At 33.7% G+C, this 24,882-nt stretch overlaps 1 protein-coding gene and 1 long non-coding RNA gene across 13 annotated transcripts; one reads left to right on the top strand and one right to left on the bottom strand.

Annotated features, from left to right (window-relative positions):
• Nucleotides 1–3,908: 3,908 nt before the first annotated feature.
• On the bottom strand, nt 3,909–8,563 carry LOC117237181. Its single transcript, XR_004493956.1, has 4 exons — nt 8,289–8,563; nt 7,602–8,225; nt 6,575–6,755; nt 3,909–4,029 (listed from the first exon to the last, which is right to left on the bottom strand). It is a non-coding gene; the product is annotated as an uncharacterized LOC117237181 (long non-coding RNA).
• A 734-nt stretch (nt 8,564–9,297) lies between these two features.
• On the top strand, nt 9,298–24,715 carry LOC117237158 (ral GTPase-activating protein subunit alpha-1). 12 transcript variants are annotated; one of them, XR_004493954.1, is made up of 29 exons: nt 9,299–9,635; nt 11,012–11,122; nt 11,358–11,375; nt 11,611–11,782; nt 11,858–12,215; nt 12,298–12,575; nt 12,660–12,954; nt 13,034–13,404; nt 13,499–13,721; nt 13,809–14,016; nt 14,097–14,228; nt 14,607–14,843; nt 15,357–15,547; nt 15,642–15,740; nt 15,807–16,091; nt 16,168–16,293; nt 16,367–16,534; nt 17,336–17,446; nt 17,529–17,687; nt 17,778–17,957; nt 18,022–18,385; nt 18,465–18,613; nt 18,692–18,867; nt 18,929–19,388; nt 19,454–19,740; nt 19,808–19,944; nt 20,192–20,370; nt 20,829–20,849; nt 21,541–21,648. XR_004493954.1 is itself a non-coding variant. In XM_033500855.1 (29 exons), the coding sequence occupies exons 1-29, from the start codon at nt 9,530–9,532 to the stop codon at nt 21,699–21,701; spliced, it is 5,682 nt and encodes a 1,893-aa protein (XP_033356746.1). In that variant the 5' UTR covers nt 9,299–9,529; the 3' UTR covers nt 21,702–24,715. The 12 variants fall into 12 exon arrangements, 11 of the variants coding, with proteins under 11 accessions (XP_033356753.1, XP_033356746.1, XP_033356743.1 ...); XM_033500855.1 differs by having other exon boundaries at nt 20,219–20,317; nt 21,541–24,715; XM_033500852.1 differs by having other exon boundaries at nt 20,192–20,317; nt 21,541–24,715.
• Nucleotides 24,716–24,882: the final 167 nt, after the last annotated feature.

Genomic DNA, 24,882 nt, shown 5'->3' with positions numbered 1-24,882 from the left:
GGAATCCGTGAGAAGTAAAAAATCTACTAATATACCAATCTCTTTCATCCCACGAATAAATTTTGAAACCAAAAACGAGTACGCAAAACGTATTTTTCTCCGGCGAATACTGCCCCTAAATGTTCCGTGCAAGAAACGTAATGGCCAAACGCGTGGCAAAAAGACGTAAACGTGCAAATGGCGAAAGAGAGACAGGAATAGAAGTATCTGGAGCGAGCACCAGGTCTGAGTGCTCCGTTTTACGATCTTCCTTCGGCCGACAGGAGCCACACGATCGGTAGTCGGAGGATCCGGGGTTAAAGAAGGGAAAAAATATGAGGGAAGTCGATGACGATAAAGAAGAGAAGAAGAGGTGGAGTAGAGGCTTGCTAGAACGAATGGCTGTGCCAAATTAACCATGATTTATGAACACGGCTGGCCAATATTCCATTCTATTAACATCGCATTATCCGTCCGTCAAATTACACGCCAACGACCCAGTTTTTCAGGAGCCGGTCCTGGCACAAAGTAATCTTTGCATTCATGGCTTCGTTATCTCGAGATCATTTGCTTTCTGTGAGTACGTTGTTATTTCATTGATTTTTTAATAGGTATATTATTTTATTATACATATGATATTATTCTGTCATGTATTATTGATTATCGGTTATTCATATTGGTTATCCTTGTTGTAATTTCATTTATTTATTTTATCTTTATTAGTTTGGTGAAGTTATTAAGATCGTTTTAATGATGCGATATCTGTCGTTAATTTTCTTTACGCGTATAACAAGTTCGAATGTGAAGTATTTTTGTATGATTTTTGTACTTCAGCTTCTCGTAACAAACGAATATTTAACTAGATCAGTATTAATCAGATAATTAGATTTGTTATGCAGTTTAACTATTCTCTTCACTCTAATCCATAATATTTCAGGAACTACTCGTTGCAGTGAAAGAAATACTAAATCTTTGCGTAGCCAAATAAACCAAAAATAATCCATGGATTTAAAACGAAGCGAAAAAGAATGTTTTTTTTTATTAATACAACGTATTTTCCGAATAACTATGGCATAGTATTTGCCAACAAAAATAACATATTTCATGAACGTTTTGGTCGTATCAGTTCGCAAACGATAAACGACGCCTACGATCACGATAACAAAGGTTTTCGATTTTATTTCGAAATGAATATTTTCGAGGAAAAATTTGTATACGAAGATAAAAATCAAATTTCATTGATTGTGATTGTATTTACGGAGTTCTATTTCTATTACATATATTCAAACCTCGTTTGTTTCTTATTCCTCCATAACGTATTATAAATTGTTCATAAGCAAAGTTTGCAAATTTAACATTACATTCATTTCTTATCAATCGTTTAACATTTTGCACGATCATCTACCAACGAATAATATTAGTAAATTGGCAAATCACAATTTTCAACTTTTGCAATTTATCAAATTTATCCGTAAAATCCCATTTACTTCGTTTCCAAACATCCATAGTGATATTAAGAGTACAGACAAGGTCGTCTGTATTAATACCTCGTAAGTATTTAGTATAGCCTTCGTTAATAATATTAATATTAATTCTGCAACAGGATCCTGGTAAAATAAATTAAGCAGTTAAGGTGTTATAGAACCTCTATAAAATTGTGATGTATAAAATTGAAGATGTCTAAAAAATAAGGTAAATCTAACTTTTTTTTTTCACCTACAAATATTTGATAAAGAATCAAGATTTTTATAGAAATCTTTAAGCAACATCTTAACTCTGTGTTCATATTTTTCTAATTATATAAAATTACAAAATGCCAGAATGGCACAATATTATCTGACTCCGTATCCGGCAGAATCTTATTTGCTTGCACCAAACGGCAAATGCGATTGGATCGTAAAAGGTAGAAAATTTTTGTGCGAATTTATACAGAAATATATTATCTTCAACGTAGCGTACAATTTTCCCATAATTTTGAAAAATAGGAAAAATAAGAAAATGACAGCTTTGTTAAGACTAAAATTTTATTTTCCGCCGAAGAGAATCAACTTTAAACATTTATAAAAATTAGGGTACGCTATATTCTAGATAATATTACGCAGAATACCGTGCAAAAATCTCAAGTTAATTGGATGAAGAGTTTCGGGTATCCACTGGGTGGAAAGTCGAAAAGCAAAATTTCGAGAACGCGTTCAAAGTTTGAAGTTAATCTTCCGGCTAAAATATAAGAATGTATTCGTATTCATCGTTGTAACTTCGTCGTTTCTTAAAATTTCAAAATACTCTTTTATCACGGTATTCTATGAGTATGAAGCTTTAAAAAAAAAAAAAAATGCAAAAAGAAATATTTCGAGTACTTTGAGGCCAACATGGTTGCATACCATCTTGAAATACGAAATAGAATATAGACTAAATTTACTTGACTCACGAGCGGCATAATTATCAAGCGAAACCACACCGAAATTTTCCAGTTTTCCTTTCCGGTTACCGTTCCAAGGTGTACAGGTATCCGATGTAGCACGATCGATCACCGATCGACACTTTATAGCCTGGGATAGGCATGGTGTACAATGTTGCACTCTATTGGTTGGCTACATATCGCAACATTATACGTAGATGCGGCGAGCATCGAGTTGCAGGCTGCAATGCGTGCACACGTTTAATTAATTCGCTCGTACGCGCGCCGTGCGAGTCTCATTCCCTGGCATAGTTGGACGAAATTTTCCCAAACGAGCGAACAAGTACTTATTTCACGTTTTGAGCCAGGAAAATTGTCGGTGTTAATTGCTGACATACTATACAGCGGATGATCGATCGTTCAGATTAAGATCAAGGATGATATAGATGATGTAATAACAACGAGTCAATTTCGACGATTAATTGGAATTTGGACGGTTTTAATATTTATGAAGTAGCCACGATCGATTTCTCCGTCGCGTACTAACACCATGGGAGAATTATCGATGGTGCGTGAGGTAACACTGATCATATTCCTACTCTGTAAGTTAAAAAGTTAAAAGATGGTAGCGTAAATAAGGAGACTTAATATCAGGAAATACCTGTTCGCAAGATTGCTGATAACTGTAATTATTCCGTATGAAACGTAGGAAAGTACCATATTACACTGCAAGACTAAGACGTAACCGAGAAAATGACTATGAAATAATTAATGATAAGTAGGAAATACCAAGAACTAAATGCGAACCTTCTTGGAGTTATTCCTCTATCAAGTTGCAGAGAAAGCTAAATTTCTAATGAAACAGCAGTGCTTCGTCTGCCAATAAAACCTTGTAAATTCCTCAATAACCGAAATCTAGATTATATTGTATTCTTGATAGGATATCAGGAGAATTATTTATTACATACCTTTACGATATGTATATGTCCTTCCGGTTAAACATCAAATATATCAATTAAACAGAAAGATCTATATCACATTGATCAGCAAATAAACAAGTAAGTAGGAAAGAGGAAAAAGTTATTAAAACGCTCTTATTATACGTATTCGATGATATAACGATTCTATAAAGACACGATTTCTTCAAATTTCTTCTCGGATACTGTGAGCTTCCTTTGACTCAACGCATCCCTAAAATTTACTCATCGGCTCACAAAACCCTTCCAAACACCCGGAGGTAACGTGGGTGGAGGGCAATAATATCCACGTGCACGAAGGCGAGCACACGAAGCAAGCAAGAAAATAAACAAACGAGTAAGAAAGAAAGAAGAGGCGGTTGGACAAGGCGCATCGCGTACGCGCGCGTAGCTCGTGTCCGGTCAGCCGTTAAGAAGGAAGCTTCAGGCCGATGTCGAAGATAAGACCGGGGACGTGTCCCTCTGTGCGTGGCATTCTGCCGGAGAAATGGTACCGAAGTTCGGGGACCAACGAGTGTGCTGGGCCCTCACGTAATCCACGGATACGTCGCGACGAATTTGTACGTCTGCCCAATGAGCCAGAAGCCACCCTGCGTTAGCCTCGTTTCGCGTTCACCGTTCTTCTCCTCTTTTAGGACCGTTCCACCGTACGTACCTCGCCTGCTGCTTATATACCTATATGTATACGAGTATATATATATTCTTTTACACATATCACATATATATATATATATCTTTTATATAGATTTATGTGTGCATGCGTGTATGCATGTAGGAGGAGAAGCTACAAAACTGGGCCCATCCACCTTCAAAATGGCTACCGTCTCCACGTCGGTGGACAGCCGATGTAAACTACAAGTGCTCCTCTCGAACACAAGCTGCCTCGTCGATCCCTCGTCGATCGCGTCGCCGGTTTTTTCGATTTCTTCAAAGTGGCAACGCTTGCTTTTCGGGAAGACGTCGACAGATCTTGAACATAGGATAGGATAGAGAGGGAGAGACAAAGAGACAGAGAGAGATATTTCTTTGATCGGTACGAGGACGGCTCGTTTCTGACAACACTGGGTTTGGGTTGGTTGAGTTGGTTGGGTTTGTTGGCATTGATAGAGATTGGAGCTTTTAGAAGTTTAACGTTTTGCGTATGTACATTTTTTTCTAACGTACGTTGATTGGAGTTTAGTGGGTTTTTTAATAGGAAATGTACTAATGCTAGAGTTACTGACCTTTAATATGTAGCTAAGTATGCGACATACCCAGATCATTAGAATTCAACCAATGATATATGTACTTAATCATGCTTCTGGCCTACAAATGAATATTAATATTAGCAAAAACACTTGCATGTTTTTAGTAATTTAAAAAAAAAAACTCAATGTACCGTAAAAAAACTCAGTAGTGTAGTCATTGACTGACTTGGTAGTTTCAGTGTCACGGATAGCTTCTTATAGGAAGCGGCAAGCCGCTTTATATTTCCTTCATTAAAAGAATCCCACTTTCGAATTATCAGAATTATCAGCCTCTAATCTCCATTTCCCAATACAAAAGAACATATATCAATGTTACTGAAAGGTATCTCTAAAAATAGCCACCTTACCTTCACACCAGCCCAATTATATCAAACCATTAAAACCTCAAATCAAATCATTCATCTCCTTATCTAAGCCTCCTAATACAATCCCTGGAAAACCAACCAACCCTCTCAAGCCACCAAACAACCTCGCATCCCTCAATCCTCTAACAAAGTCAGTTTCGGATAAGCTTCCCGTGTATAATACTCGCATGGAACAACATCAAAATTCCAGGTACCATTGGTAGCATCGTAACGTCCGCGAACGATCGGAAAATCTGTCTATCGTTAAGAGGGGGGTAGTACGGGGCGAGTAGAACGAAACGGTTCGAAAGGAGGAGTGACGAAGAGGAGTAGTGGACTGCTGAGAGAGGGAGAGAGAAAGGAGAGCACGGAGCTCGTGTTTCCGGCCGGGTGAACAACAATGCCCGCAGACAAATGAGCATCCCGCCTCCATTGTTCGCTTCATCGGCACGGCGCAGCCTCTCTCTCCCCTGTTACCCACCCTGGTTCCGCTTACGCCCCCCCCCCAATGTCCTCCTCTCCTCGACCCCTCTTGCTGTCTCTCCCTTTACCCCGATGATCGAAGGTTCCACGTCCTCGTCCTCGTCATCGTCCTCGTCCTCGTTCTCGTTCTCCTCATCGTCGTCATCGTCCTCGCCATCCTCCTGATCGTCGTCGAACAGCCATAGCTGGGGGGTCCTCGATCAACCTGATGCGGGCCAACACCGATTAAACATCTCTGCTTCGTCGAATCTCCGTTAACGGGTATCCCCTCTCTGTGTCCTCGTGAAGAGGTAGGGTCCCCCATGGTGCTACTCTCTTTTGTCCAGAGTCCTACCGTGGTTCTTCTCTATTTTTACCCTCATTGTCTCCTCCGTGTGCGCTCGATGAAAATAACGCACGCCGATGTCCGGATGGAGGCGACGCGGATCCTGTCGATAGCCTCCAACATTTTGCTCACTTTCTATATCTTCCTGGGTGTCTCTGCCTTGCCTTTTTTCGTTGTTTGTCAGGTCCATCGTTCAACCCTCTATGCGCTATTGAACTGTATAATATTACTAGTAGACTGCGGATGTCTAATTCATGTTCTTGTGGGTAGAATCGAAGAAACGAAATCTATTTTGTTAGATTCTCTTGTAATAACGAATTTGATAATAAAACTGGATTTCCCAAGTTACAATTTAATTATTCCATTTGGCAATCAAAACTGTAAAATTTTGAAAAAAAGAGTTCTATCATCGAGAACTTATAACTTGCTATTATCATTGGCTATGCACGAGGGATCTGTTAAATTTTTCAGTTTCATCTACTTTCTCTTCTTGTTTCCTATTTGTAGTTTCTATAGTTTTTCTCCTTTCTTTCCGAACCGTTTGCTTGATTATTTTGTACTGTTGTTGTGGATGTTTATTTAACTGTCGAGCAACGTTACATGTTAAAAACGGATACGGAAACGGAGAATTTGAATAAGTATCAAAGAAATTTATTTTTTCATCTGCTTCAGGTTTTCGTTGTTTTATTTTCATGTTCTAGTGCGAAGGACTACGAGGCGCGAAGTCGAAGGCTATCCGTAAAATACGCTTCATTTGCGTTTAAAGGTTTGCTTTGAAGATTAAAAAAGTCGTTTACTACCGTAATTGACTTTTTACTTACGATTTGCATTTCAAGTTGGTCAATCTTTTCAATCAAGATCAATCTTTTCATTCCTCTGGCAACAAAACTATTTAAATTGCCGCCACTTCCTAAATTTTTCAATTCTTTCCACTTTGTTGCAAAATTGTTTTATTTTATTTTTGAGCCGTATTAACCTCCATTTCCATCGTTTTTAACTGACCTAGAAATTAAAAAGAAAAATTGTTCAGTTTTGCGATTAACGATATGTAGGAACAAATAGAGAAAGAGAAATTGTACGAGGTCGAGCGATCATTAATGTTAACTATTTATTAAAGAGGGACGAGGCATTTCATCGCGAAATTAATCGACTACAGCGGCTAACTTTTATTATTAGTTAGATAAAATCAAGAGATCGTTGTTGTTCAATTGAATAAACTGCGTGTTTATTAGACACGTGTCTATTAAAACACAACAACTGAATAAATCGAATCGTATAGATGTAAATTAATTATGATTGTATTTTGATTAACATTACGATACAGTTCGAATAACAATGTGAGAATGAAAATTCCGCAACGAGATTCCCTTAATAAATTTGGTTATAATATCCGTTCATTTCCGGCTGTAACGGTATACACTGTGAAACCTTATTTAAACAATTAAAATAGATCTGCTCATAAAAATGACATCGCTATTCGCAAAGAATTCCCATTATATCCAAAAACTGACGTTGTTTCCGCACTTTCTCAAGAGTCACAAGTGTCACGTAACACTATTATTATTTTTACTTCACACTTTCCCTTGCTAGGTACTTATCATGGTGCACATATTTTCATGGGATTAATATTCTTTATAACATTTGGAAACGAAGACTCCATTTTCAAATTTCTAACCTCATATTTTTTAATAGATATAAGAGTTTTTAATTTTCTATAAAGTACTATTCACTATATTCTAAACTTATCCATAAAAACTCATATTTTTGGGACCTGAAAAATACAGTCGTATAGTAAGTGAAAAGAGTCGCAGCTACTAGCTAGTAGATGGTAATATACAAATTAGATACTTTTTTTGGTTATGTTTATCGGTGGGGCGGTGCGCGGTCATCCGGTACGGGTTTTCGGATGCACGATGAACTAACAATAAGAAGGTAACGCGGGAGGATCGGAGGGCCAGATGTTGTGCAAGGATTCAGCATCCTCGAGCCCATTCATGGCTCCCGTAGCAGAGCACCTTACTCGAACCGAACAACGTCGACCTTCTGCACCACAGAAATTCGATACTGCTCGGAACCTCGGCCAGTGTGTAATATCTTGCTCATATATATTCTATCTTGTTCCAATTTCCAAATCTATCGGACAGTCGGAAACGGACGAAGTTCTCCGCGTATATGATGCATTATTGATATCTTTAATCAAGATTTCTCTGCGATTTGGTTATTCGCATGTTACATATGGTGATCAATTCGAATTATTAAGGTTAAAAACGAAAGCATGTATCGACAGTTTGATTTTCTTCTATCTGGAATATGAACGTTAAGGGTGATATTTATATATATCGAAGAAGTGTGGAAGATTTCTTCCTTGTTGATGCGGTACTCGTTTTATTATCTGATCTTCTGTCAAAAGCTTCCATGTCATTTAACAGGTCGTCGTATGTCTCTTCCACTGCGTCACAAATTTCTGAACTCCTGTTTGGAACAGGTAAGATAACAATCTTTGATTTTAATCAGGCTGTCGTCGTTTGTGCTTACGTGTAATTAGCATGGTAGCGACAAAGTTTACACTCTTCACTCGCTGCAAGTGCTGCTTTGTCTAGTCCATGTTCTTTGAAGACTTTTAACTGATTATGCCATTTTCTTTCACATTTGAAAGATTCTCGATCTTCTTTCTTCACCAACTTTTTATCTGCAAATTTTCATTACATTTGTATTTTAGAGATTACATTTCGACAATTATAGTTAAATATGTATGGAAAATTGAAATGGTTCAACAGCCATACTTAATCTTTCATATTTTTATCATTCTTCGCTATCATTTATATTTTACCAACTAATTTGCCAAAAGGATAAAACACAATGTGTACCTGACAATTTTTACAATTGTACCTGATATTATTCGGTAAGGTTCAAACGGCTTCGTTTCTGTCATAAACTTCCAAAAATTCTTCACTTTGATTTGCTGACTATAACTTATCTTTTTATCAAATGTCAATTCTATACAAATCTTCGTGTTTTGTGTCATATTTAAATATTCCGCCGATTTTTCTCACATGTAAATACGTCACTTCCTTTTAAGAAATATTACTAGCATCATTGTAGACATGTGAATGGGATATCTAGTAACATTTAATGTTACCATTGCAGCTAAGTCGATAATATAAACTTGTAACCAAAAATACCAAATTTCCAAGCTCGTGTATTTTTTAAATCCACATATATTATATTATATTAAACATTTTAGTAATAATTTATCAATAATACAAAAATGAAAGATCGTACTGCCAATAACTAATATTATCATACTATGGTAAAACAGAACAAGAGCGGCAGCTTTTAAAAAAATGTAGTTTCGACATTTCGCAAGTAAAAGCGCGTCCTCAAAAAATATCATTTGTTAAAAGGTTCAATCGGCGAAAAATTGATAATTAGATACTTGGATGAAATATGATCGAGCGTGTGGGTGCAGTTTCGCGTGGGTTCAAAATTAAGAGAAAAGGAAAAATAAATTAACCGTGCGAGCGCGATGATGTCATTGCCCCGACAGGTTATGAGCAGTGCGCGCCGAGGATGTCAAGATGGCTGCCACGTACATCTGATCGGAGGTGTGTGCGCTCGGGAAATTTGACGCCGAACTGTGATAAAAGGGGCTGTCTTTTTCGAGTTGCTGACATGGTGACAGTGCGAAGTTAGTCGGTCTGTATCCATGAGCACCACTTTGTACACCCTCGATGATAGTTTTTGTCGTCGCGGCCGCCGGCGGCTCGCATTGAACCATGTTCAGCAAAAAACTTCATGTAGACGTCAAAAAGTCAACACTGAAGATTCAGGATGTTAAAAAGGATAGCGCGACTCGGTTCAAGCATCTTAAAATTGTACTAGGTGAGCCTACGTTTCATTACCGTAACCGTTCTTTCTTATTGCTGTATGAATCAGCTAACGTTAATTCGTTGTGAAAATTAATCATGAACGAGGAGTTGCCAGTTAATGAATACGACGATAGTTAAAGGAGAGGGGCGGCAATTTTGTTAGTATTTGCCGCCTACACACCAGTACCGAGATGGTTTTAATGCTGTCGTAGAACTTCTGGAATTTTTCCTCCCGAAAATAACGTCAAATAATTTTTCATTATTCTCCTTCTTATTTTGTACAGCTTTTGGTACCAACTGTTGTAACATCTTTGCTCTTTTTTTAATAACGTGATTTGTTCTTTTTAATTTTGTATGCTATAAAAGTAAAAATTACATGAATAATTTTGAATAAATGTATTGATTATTGTATATTTTAAAATGATATCAGAGAAGGTTTATATAATTTCATGTTTTAAAATATATTAATAAATCGTTGAAGATTACTGAATCTTATTCTATAGTATTTTTTAAAAAGAAAATAATTTAGCTTGTATGTAGTTGTAATGTGATGGTGTAGTGTTAAGTAGTAGTATCTAATCACCAAACCGCATGACCACAGTAACCAACCTATCGTGGCCTCCAATTTTAGCTAATGTTACATTATTATTATACATAGATAATATTATATGCTTAAATGTATAATCATCAACCAATAAAAACTTCTGTAGGTTGTTTATGAGTTAGGATGTTATTGAGAATACATAAATGATTATTGGAAGAAGAATTATACAAGTTGACATCAAGAACAGTGTTATTATTTTTTTATTTCTTATACACATAATTCCCTATTTTTTAAAATGTAATTTTGCATTTATTCTGTGCTAGAAATAAATATTTACTCCAACTTGCAGAAAATATAAATGCTTTCTATTATACTTTTATGTAATTTGTATAATTTAATTTTTTTTATTAAATAAAATAGAACTATATAACATTTTATAATTTTACAATTGTACTTATATCGAGAAGAATGATATTGACAGTGGTGATATGAAAACATAGAAGGAAAAAGGTTCTACTATATAAGTATAAGTGTACAAGACCAGTGGTGATGTAATAGAGGTTTACAGCTCTCCCTACAAACTATAAACCAAACCTCTTGTGAAAGAAAAGTAGCTGAAATTTCTAATCTTTAGCTACAATAATTAAGGATAATTGTCTTCTAGCATTTCTAAATTTATTGTTGTAAATTTTATAATTAATATCGTAAAAAAAATTTTTAAGGAAACTTTTTTTTCACTTTTTAATAATACAAAATAATGATTTTTTTAGTAAACTAAAAAATTATGTAATAATAATTAATATATACTTTACTATATATTAATTATTACTATTATTATTTTATAGAAAATGTGGATACTGATGAAGCAAAGGGATTTTTTGAAGGCAACTTCAGTCATGTCTATTTTATTCTATATGATTGTTTTGTATCAGCTGAAACAAATCTGCGACAACGAGGTAAAAATATTTGCTGTTCCATGTATACTATATTTCATATTTTAACAATATACATCATAACTGCCTTGCATTGTAACGTAGATGTGACTGCAATTTCTGTCGACCAAATCATATAGTTTTATTTATAGAACTATAACTGTATTAAAAATATTAACTTATAATTATATGTAATATCTGCAAAATGCTAATATTATCATTATTTTACTATTTGCTTGTTTTTCTATTTTGCTGCCAGAACTTTCCTTCCACATTGGTGAGTAATAGACAGATGACAGAGTGTATATTCCTTGCATGTTGCAGTCTGCGTTCCATTAATCTGACCATTACATCTAATCTTACACAAGTATAATATCATTGTAATTGGCATATACACAAGGGCTCTATAGAACTAATGCTTTTTTCTTTTTCTTTTTTTTTTTCATCCATGAAATATCAAGCAAATGTTGGCTGACTGAATATTGTACATTTAATAAATATTTCGTTTATAGTGCATAAAGCACATAGAGAGGAATTGGAACAGGTGTTGCAACTCTTGGAAAAAGTCTTAACACTTCTTCCTGAGCTGCTTAATAGAAGATGGCAATGTCATAGTCTAGCAAGGATTTTACAAAAGCTTCTACATCCTGGTAATAGTTGGAAACTTAGAAGAGAAGCTATAAGGTAAACATATACTTAGTGATGTTGTTATGTAAGAAGTTTTGTGCTTTTATATAATGTGTATTAAATTGTTTTTAGATACTTTATTTTGTGGTACCAAGCTCTTGGTGAAAATGCTCCTGATCACATTCACCAAATGTTTGCAAGTTTGATACCAGGGTTTCCACCGCAACAACCATCTCCTTATAAGTCTGAACGTAAGATAGATGGAAAGAAAGATAAACTTGTCAAAGTTATTGGTTGTGATGATAAAGATAAGAAGGAATTTTATGATACACAATTGTCACAAAGTACTTTTCATGATAATGGTTCAAACCAGTGCCCTGTCACTCAAGTTGACAATGGACCTATTTTACCCCCACAAAGTGGGGAAAAGCCTCTTGATAATGAGACTGTTCGATTTTTAGAAGCATTACTTGAATTTATGGTTACTCAGGTATATTTACATATTTTGAAATAATGCAATTTGATATTACCAAAAAATGTACTAAGAAAACTAGTATTTATTTCCTTTACAGGTTGTAAAGATAGAATGGAGAGATAAATCTTCAAGACAGCACAAGACTTTTCAATTTTTATTAGAACGTTTTAAAACTACGTATCTTCGTCATATTTGTCCTGAGTTTGATGAGAATTTTTCGTTGTACAAACCGAATTTGGAGTTGCCTACGATGCGAAAACCAACGAATCAGAGTCAGGATAATTATGTATTATGCAAAGTTGCTTTGATTAAGTGGATCGCTAGTTTTACCCATATCGCTAGAAAAGATGCTCGTGTCGCACATCTTTCGCATAGGTATTTTGTTACAAATAGTTTAGTATTTTTGATGAACATTACAATGATTTTACATAAATTATGGCTAAAAAATTTCTATTTTAGCACAACTCCAAATGAAGAAAATACGGAACCAGAGCTTCGTCGAGTTTCCGTTACACAAAATAGTGCTGACTCAACTTTATTATCTCCCGAATCAACTGTGTCTCAACAAGAGAATCAAAATCAGGAAGATAGTAGTGTTTCAGCAGTCACTCTTGTTAGGGATGTTCTATATGGAAACAGGGATAACGTGAATTTCGTACATGAGCTATACAGACAAGCATTTTTGTTAGACTTTAACCATGCTGGTGCTATAAGAAAAGCTATAGCGGTTTATAAAGATTGGATTCAAATGAATGTAAAGTTTTAATTTATAATTCTTTAACACTATAATAATATGACCAGTGATACTTACTTATTTTTACATTTTTAATTAGGAATTACCACCATTCATGTTGGAACCATTGGATAGTCATAAGGAAAGGGATTTCGAAGAAAATCCGAGAAAAGATCTAAATGATATCGATAAAAGTCCTTCGGAAAGTTATCGTCAAACAAGATTGAGAAATGATTCTTACCTCGGTGCTATACACAGAGAAAATTTATTTATAAGAGCGGGGCTACAAAATGTTTTGCAAGTGTTCATTACACAAGCTTCCAACGTCTTCTTCTTAGAGAATTCTGGACCGAATGCATCTTTATCATTACTGGAAGAACAGACCGATAGTTGCAAAAGAGTTTTGAACGTATATCGATATGTTGTAATGAATTCTCGATTAGAACCGGGTACTTGGGAACAGTTGCTTAGGTAAATACCTTCAAAATCATATTTTCCTTTTTAAGTAACAACATTTTATTTCGCAAATTTGTAATATTAATTTTATTGTATACATATTTGCTAGAGTATTACTACAAATAACATCACTTGTTTTAAATGAAAAATCTTCTCGGCGCAAGATTCAAGAAAGCATTGGCGGTAAACTTGCCCCTGCCATATTTCAGACTTTAATCGTTACATGGATTAAAGCTAATTTAAATGTTGTTATTTCTACACAATTATGGGATCAGTTCCTGGAAGTGTTGACTTCTTTAACACAGTGGGAAGAGCTAATTCGAGAATGGGCGGTAAGTTAAGTTAAAAGTCGTGTTCTGCATACATATTATAAGAAATTTAACATTTATATTATTTAATATTTTATTATTACTTTATAGAAAACATTGGATACTTTAACAAGGGTGCTTGCCAGGCATGTGTATAATTTGGATTTAAATGATTTACCATTAGATAGATTGAGTGAACAAAAAACTAAAAAGCGTCGTGGTGTTGGAAGCCGGGCTGCTTCAACCGGAAGTGTTCAACCACCACGCAAAGGAAGTGTCGATCAAGATAATAATACCGTATCTAAAGAAAATGTTTCAGGTAAGAAGATTTTATATGATTTCTTATCTCTAACGTTTAATTTATCATTTCGAAAGAAATTAGATATTTATTGTTAACAGACCACCCGATGCGAGACTTACGGAAGGTACGACCACTTCCTCGTAGTGCAAGCGATAACACGATATACAATGGAAAAGCACGTACAAAACTTCATAGAAATCGCACACATACTGTACACAGTGGTATTCCTGGTAAGTGTGGCCTGCCAAATATCGAGTCTCAAGGTTCTTCCTCTTAAATTTTAGTTGGATAATCTTTCTCATTTGGTAGTGCCATCTATGTTGCTGATAATACGTGCAATTTATTTATAACTTTGTCTCTTACTTTTTTGCTTTGTCGCTGACACTTAGTTAAAAATAACTTCTCTGGTGTCGACCAGACACTTGTCTCTCTTCATACATCTCTTTTTATTCTTTTAATACGCCTCTCATTCGCAATATCCTTTTTATTCGTGCTTTTTCCTAATTTTAGACGATAAAGCTCTATTTAAATTGATCCGGTATAAACAATTCTCTTAGTGGTTGTGGCTTATTTGTGTATTAAGTGTAAACAAATTTCCACACGCGCAGTACTCCCCCTATCGATAGAGCAAGATATGGCACGACTATTGTCAAACGGTACTACTTCGTCGTCGACAACTGGTCGGAAAATGTTACCGAACAGGCGTGCTAAATCTTTGGATAGCATTGTAATAGTCGATAGCGAACCACCATCACCACGTTGTCCTTCTCCAACACCGAGCAGCGGAGTCGACAGTAACAAAGACAGTCCGATACAGATAGAAAACATTGACGGCAGTAGTATCGGTAAGTATATCGTTTGCTGCTGTTTAACATTTGCATCAAGATATGAGAACATCATTTTTAATTGCATAACAACGTGTGATCATTCTTATGATTTAAAATTATTTCTTATGTTTGTTTTTCTTTATTTATCGCACAGAAAATCATAAATATAAAACTAACAATGGAATATTTGATTACTTTGATAATGATAATAATAATAATAATGCATTATTCCATCCAACATGCTTTGCTTACCTTTTTGTAAATTAACGAAACTATGTATACGAGAAATAGCTTCTTTTTATAAGACAGAATTTGATACACTTCTGAAATAAATCTAGCAGTATATTGCATATTTCCATATGTTCCTAATACGTTTCTGTTTAGTTACTAATAAATTTTGAATTTCGTTTCAATCGATGAGAAAACTTCTCAAAAGTATTTTAACTTTATTAAGAGTTTGTTTCATGTAATTCTGTGATCACGAATAATTAGTAATTATGGTAATTTTGTGATTGTATCATCAATTTGCAGATACGAATGATGCATCAGAAAGGAGATCTGTTATGGCAGGTGGTGGAGTTCGCGGGTGGTTACCCGATGTTGCGGTCGTATTATGGCGTCGTATGCTATCAGCATTAGGGGATGTAAATAATATTCAAGATCCTACCCTCCATGGACAAGTTATGGATTACCTTGTTCAGCTTACACAAACACTTCTGAAAGTATGATGTTTCCTATTTTGTCATAATAATAATATGTCTTACATTGCATTATTACACGTTTTATATTGTTATTAACATTTCATATATCATTTAGATTCGCTTGAATCAAGGTGTGTCTGGTGACAACCAAGCGACTCCTCCAGCTCCAGAACTTATACCTCCACTTACAGTCATTGCTCCATGGTGTTTCAAGGTCAATATTAATTTGTTATTTTGATATTATTTTTACATTACTATTATTAATGTAATTATTTTCTAGGCAATACAACTTCCTAGTCAATATGAAGTTGGCAAATTAGCAGCATACCGTTTGATCTGTCTTCTAACAGTTCAACCACAAGATATTAATTTGCCAAAACAGCACTTAACTCTTTTTTATCGTGCGGTCCATAGCGGTATCGTTAGTAATGATAACAAAGTGTTACATGTATTGGTCAAATATACTGGTCCTAGGTTGTTCAGTTTGAATCTTCCTGGATCTAGTCTTTTAATCTTGGATTATATTCATGCTGCTAATGTAATATTGAGCAATCAGGATATTCAGGTATTACAAAGATTTTACGGTAATTTATTAATAGCATTATTAAATTGTATATTATAAACTAAATTGTAAATTATAGGCACCAAGAACTGAGGCCGTTTCGATTATCGGATCGTTACTATCTTTACCAGCTACTACAGTTAAATTACCTGTATTGCAACCTACTGCGAACGATATTGTAACCATGACATGTCCAGATGCAAAGGTATCAAATGTAACAGTTATTTTTTTGGCATTAATTTATCGAAAATACCTTAATAAAAATTGTTTTATTCTAGGAACATATAATTATGATACTTTTGAGAAGTTGTAGACGCGAACCAACTGGCATTGCAAGATGCATAGCTGTTTCCAGCATTGCTATGTTTGTATACAGGGAATTGTGCTACAAAAATCAACATCCACGAATCCCAGAAGCTGTTACGGTTCTTCTCTTAGCACTTAAAGTAAGTTTGTCGAATTCATTGTGGGTAAACGGTTTTAAATCAAAAATAATTCCTGTGTTAATTTTCTTTGACATGTAAGATAGTCTGCATGCTATACAATATATGTAACTATCTTATAGCTATTTAATATTTTTCTATTTGGGTTATAGTTTTTAGTTAAGTAGTAAACACAGTGTAATGTATTGTTAAACGTAGTAGATATGTAATAATAGTAGTGAGAAATTCAGTGTCTCTTTCACTAAGTCTGATTGACAGCGGATGCAGGGAGCAGAACGTCGCAGAGCTGGTATCTGTTATCCACTAATGGATCAGGTAGTTTTTCTTAGATCAACTAACTTTTTGGACTCCTCATTACGTGTTGTTACAGTATTTACCTGTTGACTGATGTCTTCGTGTCTGTTTAAGGGTGTCATCGCCATTGCATGGTGTATTGCACGGTTGTGTGTGTAAAACGTCCAGTGATATTTCGATGTTTTTAATCTTATTATATCTTACATATTACAGTGGTTCATAGATGTGGGTTAAATATTTTGCTTTCTTCTTTCCCCGAAATTTGTCAACCCATGGAAAGATAATACTTAGAATCTTTAAGAAAAAAGATCAGATTTTTATAATAAATTAAATCAACTTGGGGAAGGGAATTCTAACATCAAAGAACGACAACTATCCTATTTTATATGTTATCGATTAACTGTTCTATGCTATCCCTATAAAACTAATTAGAATGAAATCATAGATAAAGATTAAAATATAATATAAATACGATATTTTAATTAACAATTTTTCTTTCTTATCTTATAGGCTACTCATGCTACTGTTGCTCAAGTGGCATGCGATTCTCTTTTGTTGTTATGTGATAAAGCAGATATTCTGCTAGAGCTATATCCAAATGTGCCATGTAAAATAATTCAAGTAAGTTTTGCCATCAAATTAAAATTTACTAAATGTTAAGTTTAATTGGTATATATATAATTATTTTACTCGTATACTTCAGATTTTATCGGAAACACTTGGATATATGAGCACTCGAGAAAGACGCGGTCCTTTGACGATATCAATGTTATTCTGTTTGGGCGAATGGGCTATGCACCTTGGTCCTTCCGTTCTATTACGCGTTTTTCAAGGAAAACCTCTGTTAATGACTTTATTTACGGTTAGTAACATTTTCAACAATTTTTTTTAAACATAAATTGAAATATTCATAATAATCATATAACATCAAAACATACTAAAAATATTGCAGGTTTTGGATAACATAGTACAAGATACAATCGATAAAGATGTATCACAAACAAATAAAAGTCATGAGGATGAAGATGATGATTTTGATCCTGATATTACTTTAGATAACTTAGCTGACGATATTTGCGCAAAATCACCCCGTCGAGGCAATACTCAGTCCGTTCAGTTAGCAGCAAAGATGGTAGGATATCATTGAAATATTTTTTCTCACAGACTTAAATTTAAATTTCAATATTTCTTCTTAGGTAATGATGCATTTAATAAATCATTTGGGACATTTTCCAATGGGTATTGGAGCTGCACGTTTATCTTCGTTAGTTGTCGAATTAGATGATGTACCAGGAATCGATGGGGATGAGCTATCTTCTGCAATTTTTCATGCGCCAAATATACAACTGTTGATGTTGTCAAATTCTGTAATAATGTCACTTGTTGAACTGGCAGCATTAGATGCACCCGGCGGAGGTGTTACAGCTGGATTAACAACAGCACCATCATTAGTCAGGGTATTATTGCGAGATTTAGCAGGGAAAGCATCCTGGGATAGTTCTATTTTATACAGTCAACCGTTTGTTGAAGACGATGTGCCGATTGCATTTACAAAACATGGTAATAAAATTATTCGTTAATATTTCAATTTTATTATATATTAAATATCTTCAGTTATAATATTCATTAACATTTTTAGTTGAATGGAAAGCAAAAGTACATGGAGACGATTTGAGCAGTGTTATAACACCTCAAACATGTACACCTCGACATACGATAAGACATCGTGAGCCACATATATTGCCTACATTTGCAAATGCCGCGAGTGATATGGACAATTTAGATGATGTAATACTTTAGTACTTTAAAACATTAATCTATATCATTAATAATCATTTTATATTAACTTTATATTTTTATTTTTAGCTCTTACAATACATAGGACATACAAGTCCGGAAGTATTAACTAATCCAGAAATTGCACTTAATGCGCCTGCTAATCCACCACAAGGTCAATATCTTGAGAGTGAAACCATTGCCACAATTCTCAACCAGAGAAACGCTGAGCAAGAGCATATCAATAATTGGAGTCAGCACATTAGGTATGCTATATTAAAAGATATAATATTAAATTTATTCATATCATTGGAATATCTTTTCCAGCATGTGTGCGTCAGCAATAAGTCCACCATCGTGTCGTCCACCTCCAGCACCGTTTCATCACTGCCGTCTTTTATTTTCGCACTTGGGTTTATCCGGTTGGGAACAACGTAGAAAATTGCATTTATTATCCAAAAACGAAAAACTTTTACGCGAATTACGAAATCTCGATAGTCAACGATCTAGAGAAACGCATAAAATAGCCGTAATTTATGTCAGCCAGGGACAAGAAGACAAAAACTCCATATTAAGTAATGTCACTGCTAGCAAAGAATATGAAAGCTTTATTGCTAGATTGGCTTGGGAGGTCGAACTTGAATCACATACAGGCTTTCTTGGAGGCCTTGTACCTGGAAAAGCATCTGGTGTTACAGCACCTTACTTTGCAACATCTTTCACTGAAATCCTTTTTCATGTAGCAACAAGAATGCCTTCTGATAGTCCCGAAAGTTTGTTGCAAAAAGTAAGTGTTAGTTATTCACGAAAAAAGTATATTAAGATGAGAGACTTAAAGTAAAATTATTTCAGACACGGCATCTCGGTAACGATGAGATTCACATAGTTTGGTCAGAACATTGGAGAGATTATCGTCGGGATATTATACCAACTGAATTTTGTGATGTTTTAATAGTAATTTATCCGTTACATAATAAATTATATAGAATCCAAATTTCTCGAAAACCAGAAATTCCGTTTTTTGGACCCCTGTTTGATGAGTGTATCGTTGAAGATAAAGTTTTACCTGGGTTAGTGAGGACAACAGCATTGGCGGCAAGTAGGGCAAAACGATCGACACTTACATTATATCAACATTAGTAAGTGTGCCATTTTGATTATTTATGTTTAATAATTGTACTTCTTGATTAATACGAAATACTTTAGTTATGAAGAGAGAGCGAGGTCTATCGATACTGTCATGAGGAATCACAAGGAAGCTACTACATTTGAAGAATTTACAGCCAATGTATATTCACCCGTACAGCCGCCAAGTCCGTTTAGTGGGACTTCTTCAGTATCTGGTTAGTTTGTATATGTTACAAACAAAATCTTTTTTAACTTTTTATCATTTTCTTCTTTGATTTCGAAATAGTTGCAATTAAATTCTGTACATAGTTCTTGTTTTATAGCAATTATGAAATGGATTATTTTTATTCGTTTCCCATAGAAGCTGTGAGTGACTCATAGAAATTAAACTATTTTTAATAGATTTTGCACGAGTTTAGGTATCAGTTATTATTATTATTTTTATCGATATCATACTGTCAGGATCTACAACAAGCGTGCAATCCACAGCATCGTCAAACCTCGCAGCAGCGCTTATAGATTCACATCAGGGCCGATCGGGACTGCGAAGTTCTTCGGCAGCGAGCAGTGATAACCGCGCGAATAGAGGTGACTAATTCAGTCCACTAACCCCCACCCACCTTGTAACACCACCCAACAAGGTAGTATTATAATTTATTTATTTTTTTCTTTGCTGTTTTTCCAATGTTTTTTCGTCTCTATAAAGTGTATCCTGTTTATTTCTCTCTTTTGATAGATTACCTGGTAGTGAATTTATATGTTATAATATGTTGATAATTATGCAAACCTATACACCATTTTTAAGTTTCATCCAATGGACTCCAATCTATCTTTACTTACATAAAAAAATAATAGTAAATTTATATAGACACTTTTCTGATTTATGATGACATTACACATTTTGCTAACATTTACAAAAAAGTATATATATATATATATATATATATATATATGCAAACATCTGTGTATTGATATATATATATATGTATATACACCTTCTTTCCTCTAAAAAAAAAAGAAACAAGGCTGAAGATAAATATATTCCAACTATTATTTATTTAATATTCACATGTCTCTTAACTATATTTTTGTTTAACAGTCTTACACAATCTATTCAGAGGTAAAATCTCCTTTTTACATGCATATTAGACATAGCTCAAGACATACTTTAAAACATTCATGTCATATTACATGTGTCATTTTATTAATGGTGCTTTATAGATTGAAAATACTGTACAATACTATGCATATACTTTTCTAAATAAATAATACATAGTAGACTTTTTTCTTAAATTTTTTTGTATTATAGTTGTTAATATCAATGAATACAAATTTATAAAAGCATCTATAACTTGAAATAGTTTTAAGATAATATATGTATGTATAGTATTGCACATTGCAAGTAGTTGTCCGCAACTCATATAGTTGTGCCTATTTGTAAATGTAGGCAGTCATGTCTCTATCACAACCTAAAAGTTAAATGTAAAATATGTCACTTCATAAAAATGATGCAAACAATTCAACACTTAAATTTTCTAACTTCATTTTATAAAATTTTGTTTACATACAAATAAAAATAAAAGTAGAATTTTTTTACATAATTCTATATGCATAATTAGCATAGACTAATTTTTAATTATATATTACTTTTTTTTTAGCAAATTGCACGTAAATTTTTGCCATTAATACATATGCATACATGACAAAGACTGTCATTGCAATTATTATAATACATGTATTTATTTCCTACATGATCTCTAATTGAAAGTGCACAACTTCAATCAAAACAATTTTTTAAATTTTATTTCCAGTTTCTGATGGAAGCAGGGTATGGTTTAGTAATGATACTCCAGAAAGCACAGCACTTCATGGAATATCTCCCAGACCCGTAAAAAAGATGTCGTTCAAAACTGGACCGAAACAGAGAGCAAACACTCAACCCACGCCTCCAGATAGTCCAAGATATAAATAAGAAGTTTTGTACTAATACCATAAAGAAAAAAACATTTTTTGCACAAATGGTTGTTTGGGCATATCCTAGATATTATTATCTAAAAGAATTCTTTAAGATGCTATATGTTACAATAACATAAAATAACTAGCCCACAATTTCTGTGCATTGAAAGGTAGTAGATGCATAAGCGATGTAATGGTAGATTCAATGATTCAGCATCTTTAAAATGAAGAAAGAACAATTTTTAAACAGTGGGCGTCAAACATCCGATTAGTCTTAGCGTTTTCTGTTTTCCGTCCTTAGGTTTAATTTTTATATTAAATGTACAGATCGTTGTTTATTTGTTGCAACGTGAATATTAATTTATTGGAACGTAAATATATGAGAAGATTTAACGGATCATAGGTAATACAATAGTAACTAAATATTTGTTATATACACTAGAGTCACATGACAGCTATTTTCATTGTACAGTACTTTCTTAAGATCAGTTTATCCTTGTACTTGAATAGGTAAGCTTAAATAATTAATATCGATTAAAGCTTCTATCTTAATTTATTTCAAAGATAACGAGCTCCTCGATGTTATATATATACATACATGCCTTCATAAAAAGAATTATTTTATTTCTTGTAATGTAATGAGGTGATAAAAGGACGAACATGATTACCATAATCACAGGACGCGTCTATATGAGTGTTGAAATAAGAATCAAATGTTATTTTTTAACAACAAAGTTTTACTAATCAATGTCATGTCTCTTAGGTACTGTAATAAGTTATAACTTCATTTGTTTGATGTTGGTCCGATCTCGGCTTGCATTGTCGAAGGACAATAATTTAATGGAGTCTTTTAAAAAATCTGTTCATACGTTACATTCCATACAAACAATCGTTTCTATATGCTATTCATTGTCCATAATTTGAGTGAAATTTTCAATATGTCTCCATGGATGGTTAAAGCATTCCACATACGTTCTGTGTAATAAAATTTGACAGCCAGAGCTCTTCTTGTAACGCATCAAACACACAAGAGAATTGTTTAAGATGAATGAAACGTAGAATGAAAATTCACATGAAGAATAGTTTTTGTTGTCATACCATAGGTACACATACTTGGTGCTTTACAATACGTAAAATAGAAGTATTTTAAATACTGTGTCAAAACGTGTTATTTCTGAGTAACAATAATAAAACTGAAAGAGTATTTGAAAAGATAAAACAGAAGAGAATTGAAATGAAATGAAATTGAGAAAAGTATTGGAAGTATACAGAGCAAAAACAGAATGTGAATTTGTTTGCTTCAGAAAGAATTCATCTTGTACACAGTGATAATAATCAAAGTATTAATACCATTCTTCGCAATTGAATATATAAACGGAATTTTAGGAGAGAAATTATATTATATTGTGGTGAATATATTCAATGTGGTATTCAGGTGTTGAGATTGTAATAAATATACATTTCGAGTTTTTTGACCATTTTGAGGATTATCAGAAGAATCGCATTCGAATGTGTAGGTATTTAGCAACGAAGTTGTAGGTAAATAATAATTACCGATACGCAGACCATGGCCAAAGCAGCATTATTTTTTCACTAATTTATAACGAAGTAGATTGAGAGAAGAAAAGCAGTGTGTATATGTATTGTACATAAATTGTTAAGTACGTGAATGACGTTGGAGTCATTGAACGGGAAAATTATTCTCTGCGAAACATTGTATCGCTATATTATTGAACGAAAAAGAATGAAAAATATTGGTCTATATATATGTGCGTATTATACATATATATATATACATACAAAGAAGAGGGAAAAAATGAACTTATTACAGTCTTGCGTAAGAATGCTTTTACGAATCGTATTTAAACATTGTACTTAATTAACTATCTTTATTAGTATCATTATAACAATCGCTCGCTATTATTTATGTTATAAATATACAAATTGCTGTTAACATTATTAGCACAGCACCAAACTATTTTTCTTACTGGATAATTACGCTTGTAACATCTTCGGAATTAAATTTAACAATGATAAGCTGTGAGAAAAATTGAAAAGAGTCATTGAAACATTTCCATGAGAGATAACAATGCAAATGGTTGTTCTGTTAGTAACATTGAGAGCTTGAATTTATATTACTAAAAACAAGTTATTTTCATCTTTCCAATTTGTTTGTTACTTTTTCTTTTTACAAATTGACATGATCAAATCTAAGTCTATGTGTATAAAAAAAGAAAAAAAAATACTAAAAAACATTTAAAGATATTTAATTGTTTACGCAAGATAATCTGCATTATACCAATTTTACCGCATCTCTTTACTTGTATGAGAGTGTCTTACACTTTATTTTTCAACTATTTAAAAATGGAGGATATGTACAAAAGGTACGAGTTTATAATTCGTCACTTCTATATCGATGTAAAACAGAGTTAATATATATATCTATATATATATACATACAATTATTATTTTATACAACATTGAGAGGAATACTATATGTTACCCTCTGATTCAAACTTTTTGCCAAAAAATAGAATCGCGTAGATACTTTCTTGTTCATGTGAATTAAACAGCGAAGGAAAAAAAAAAGATTGCAATTGTTTCGAATCATTAGTCTAACGGGGACATCGTTGAAGTATTTATGGCAACTAGAATTTTGTAGCGCCATTTTGCGGCTCCTCGAGTAACGAATAGAATTTCTGAAATTTTTCATAAAATTACAATGCTGTACAATCCTGTATTATGAAATTGCAATTCTGTAAGAACGTTTATAGAATTTGTAGCAATATAGGACAGGTAGTAATTGAGTAGAGAAAAAATGAAATTATGTATTTGCATTCATATGAACACGTTAGGCAATCTTTTTTTTTCTCGTAGAAACGTCATTCGGAATTGACTTAATGCGTTATTCCCCTGTAACTGAAATTCATTATCCAAAGATTTCTCTGACATCGTACTGATTGTACACATTTCTGCGATGGAATGTACATTTTATTGCACAATAAAATTATGATGATTGATTTCAAGGAATTCCATATAATTTCGTGAAAAAAGTTTGATAATTATTTATAAAACAGATTATTTCAAGATTTCAATGATTTTGAGGTATAGTGTCAATCAAGTCTAATTTGATCTCTTATGTAAACCAAACATAACTCTAATTTATCCCAAATCTTCGAAATACGAAATATAACATT

Source organism: Bombus vosnesenskii, unplaced genomic scaffold (assembly GCF_011952255.1).
Source record: "Bombus vosnesenskii isolate JDL3184/JDL3185 unplaced genomic scaffold, Bvos_JDL3184-5_v1.1 scf7180000013361, whole genome shotgun sequence".
Classification (NCBI taxonomy): Eukaryota; Metazoa; Arthropoda; class Insecta; order Hymenoptera; family Apidae; genus Bombus; species Bombus vosnesenskii.
The sequence above is the reverse complement of the archived record's forward strand: the minus strand, read 5'-3'. Positions and strand labels throughout refer to the sequence as shown.

Coding starts and splice junctions, on each gene's coding strand:
- LOC117237158 (XM_033500852.1), top strand. CDS start 9,530: ATGTTCAGCAAAAAACTTCATGTAGACGTCAAAAAGTCAACACTGAAG. Junction 15,741..15,806: donor TTGCTCCATGGTGTTTCAAG/GTCAATATTAAT, acceptor ATTATTTTCTAG/GCAATACAACTTCCTAGTCA. Junction 16,294..16,366: donor TGACATGTCCAGATGCAAAG/GTATCAAATGTA, acceptor GTTTTATTCTAG/GAACATATAATTATGATACT.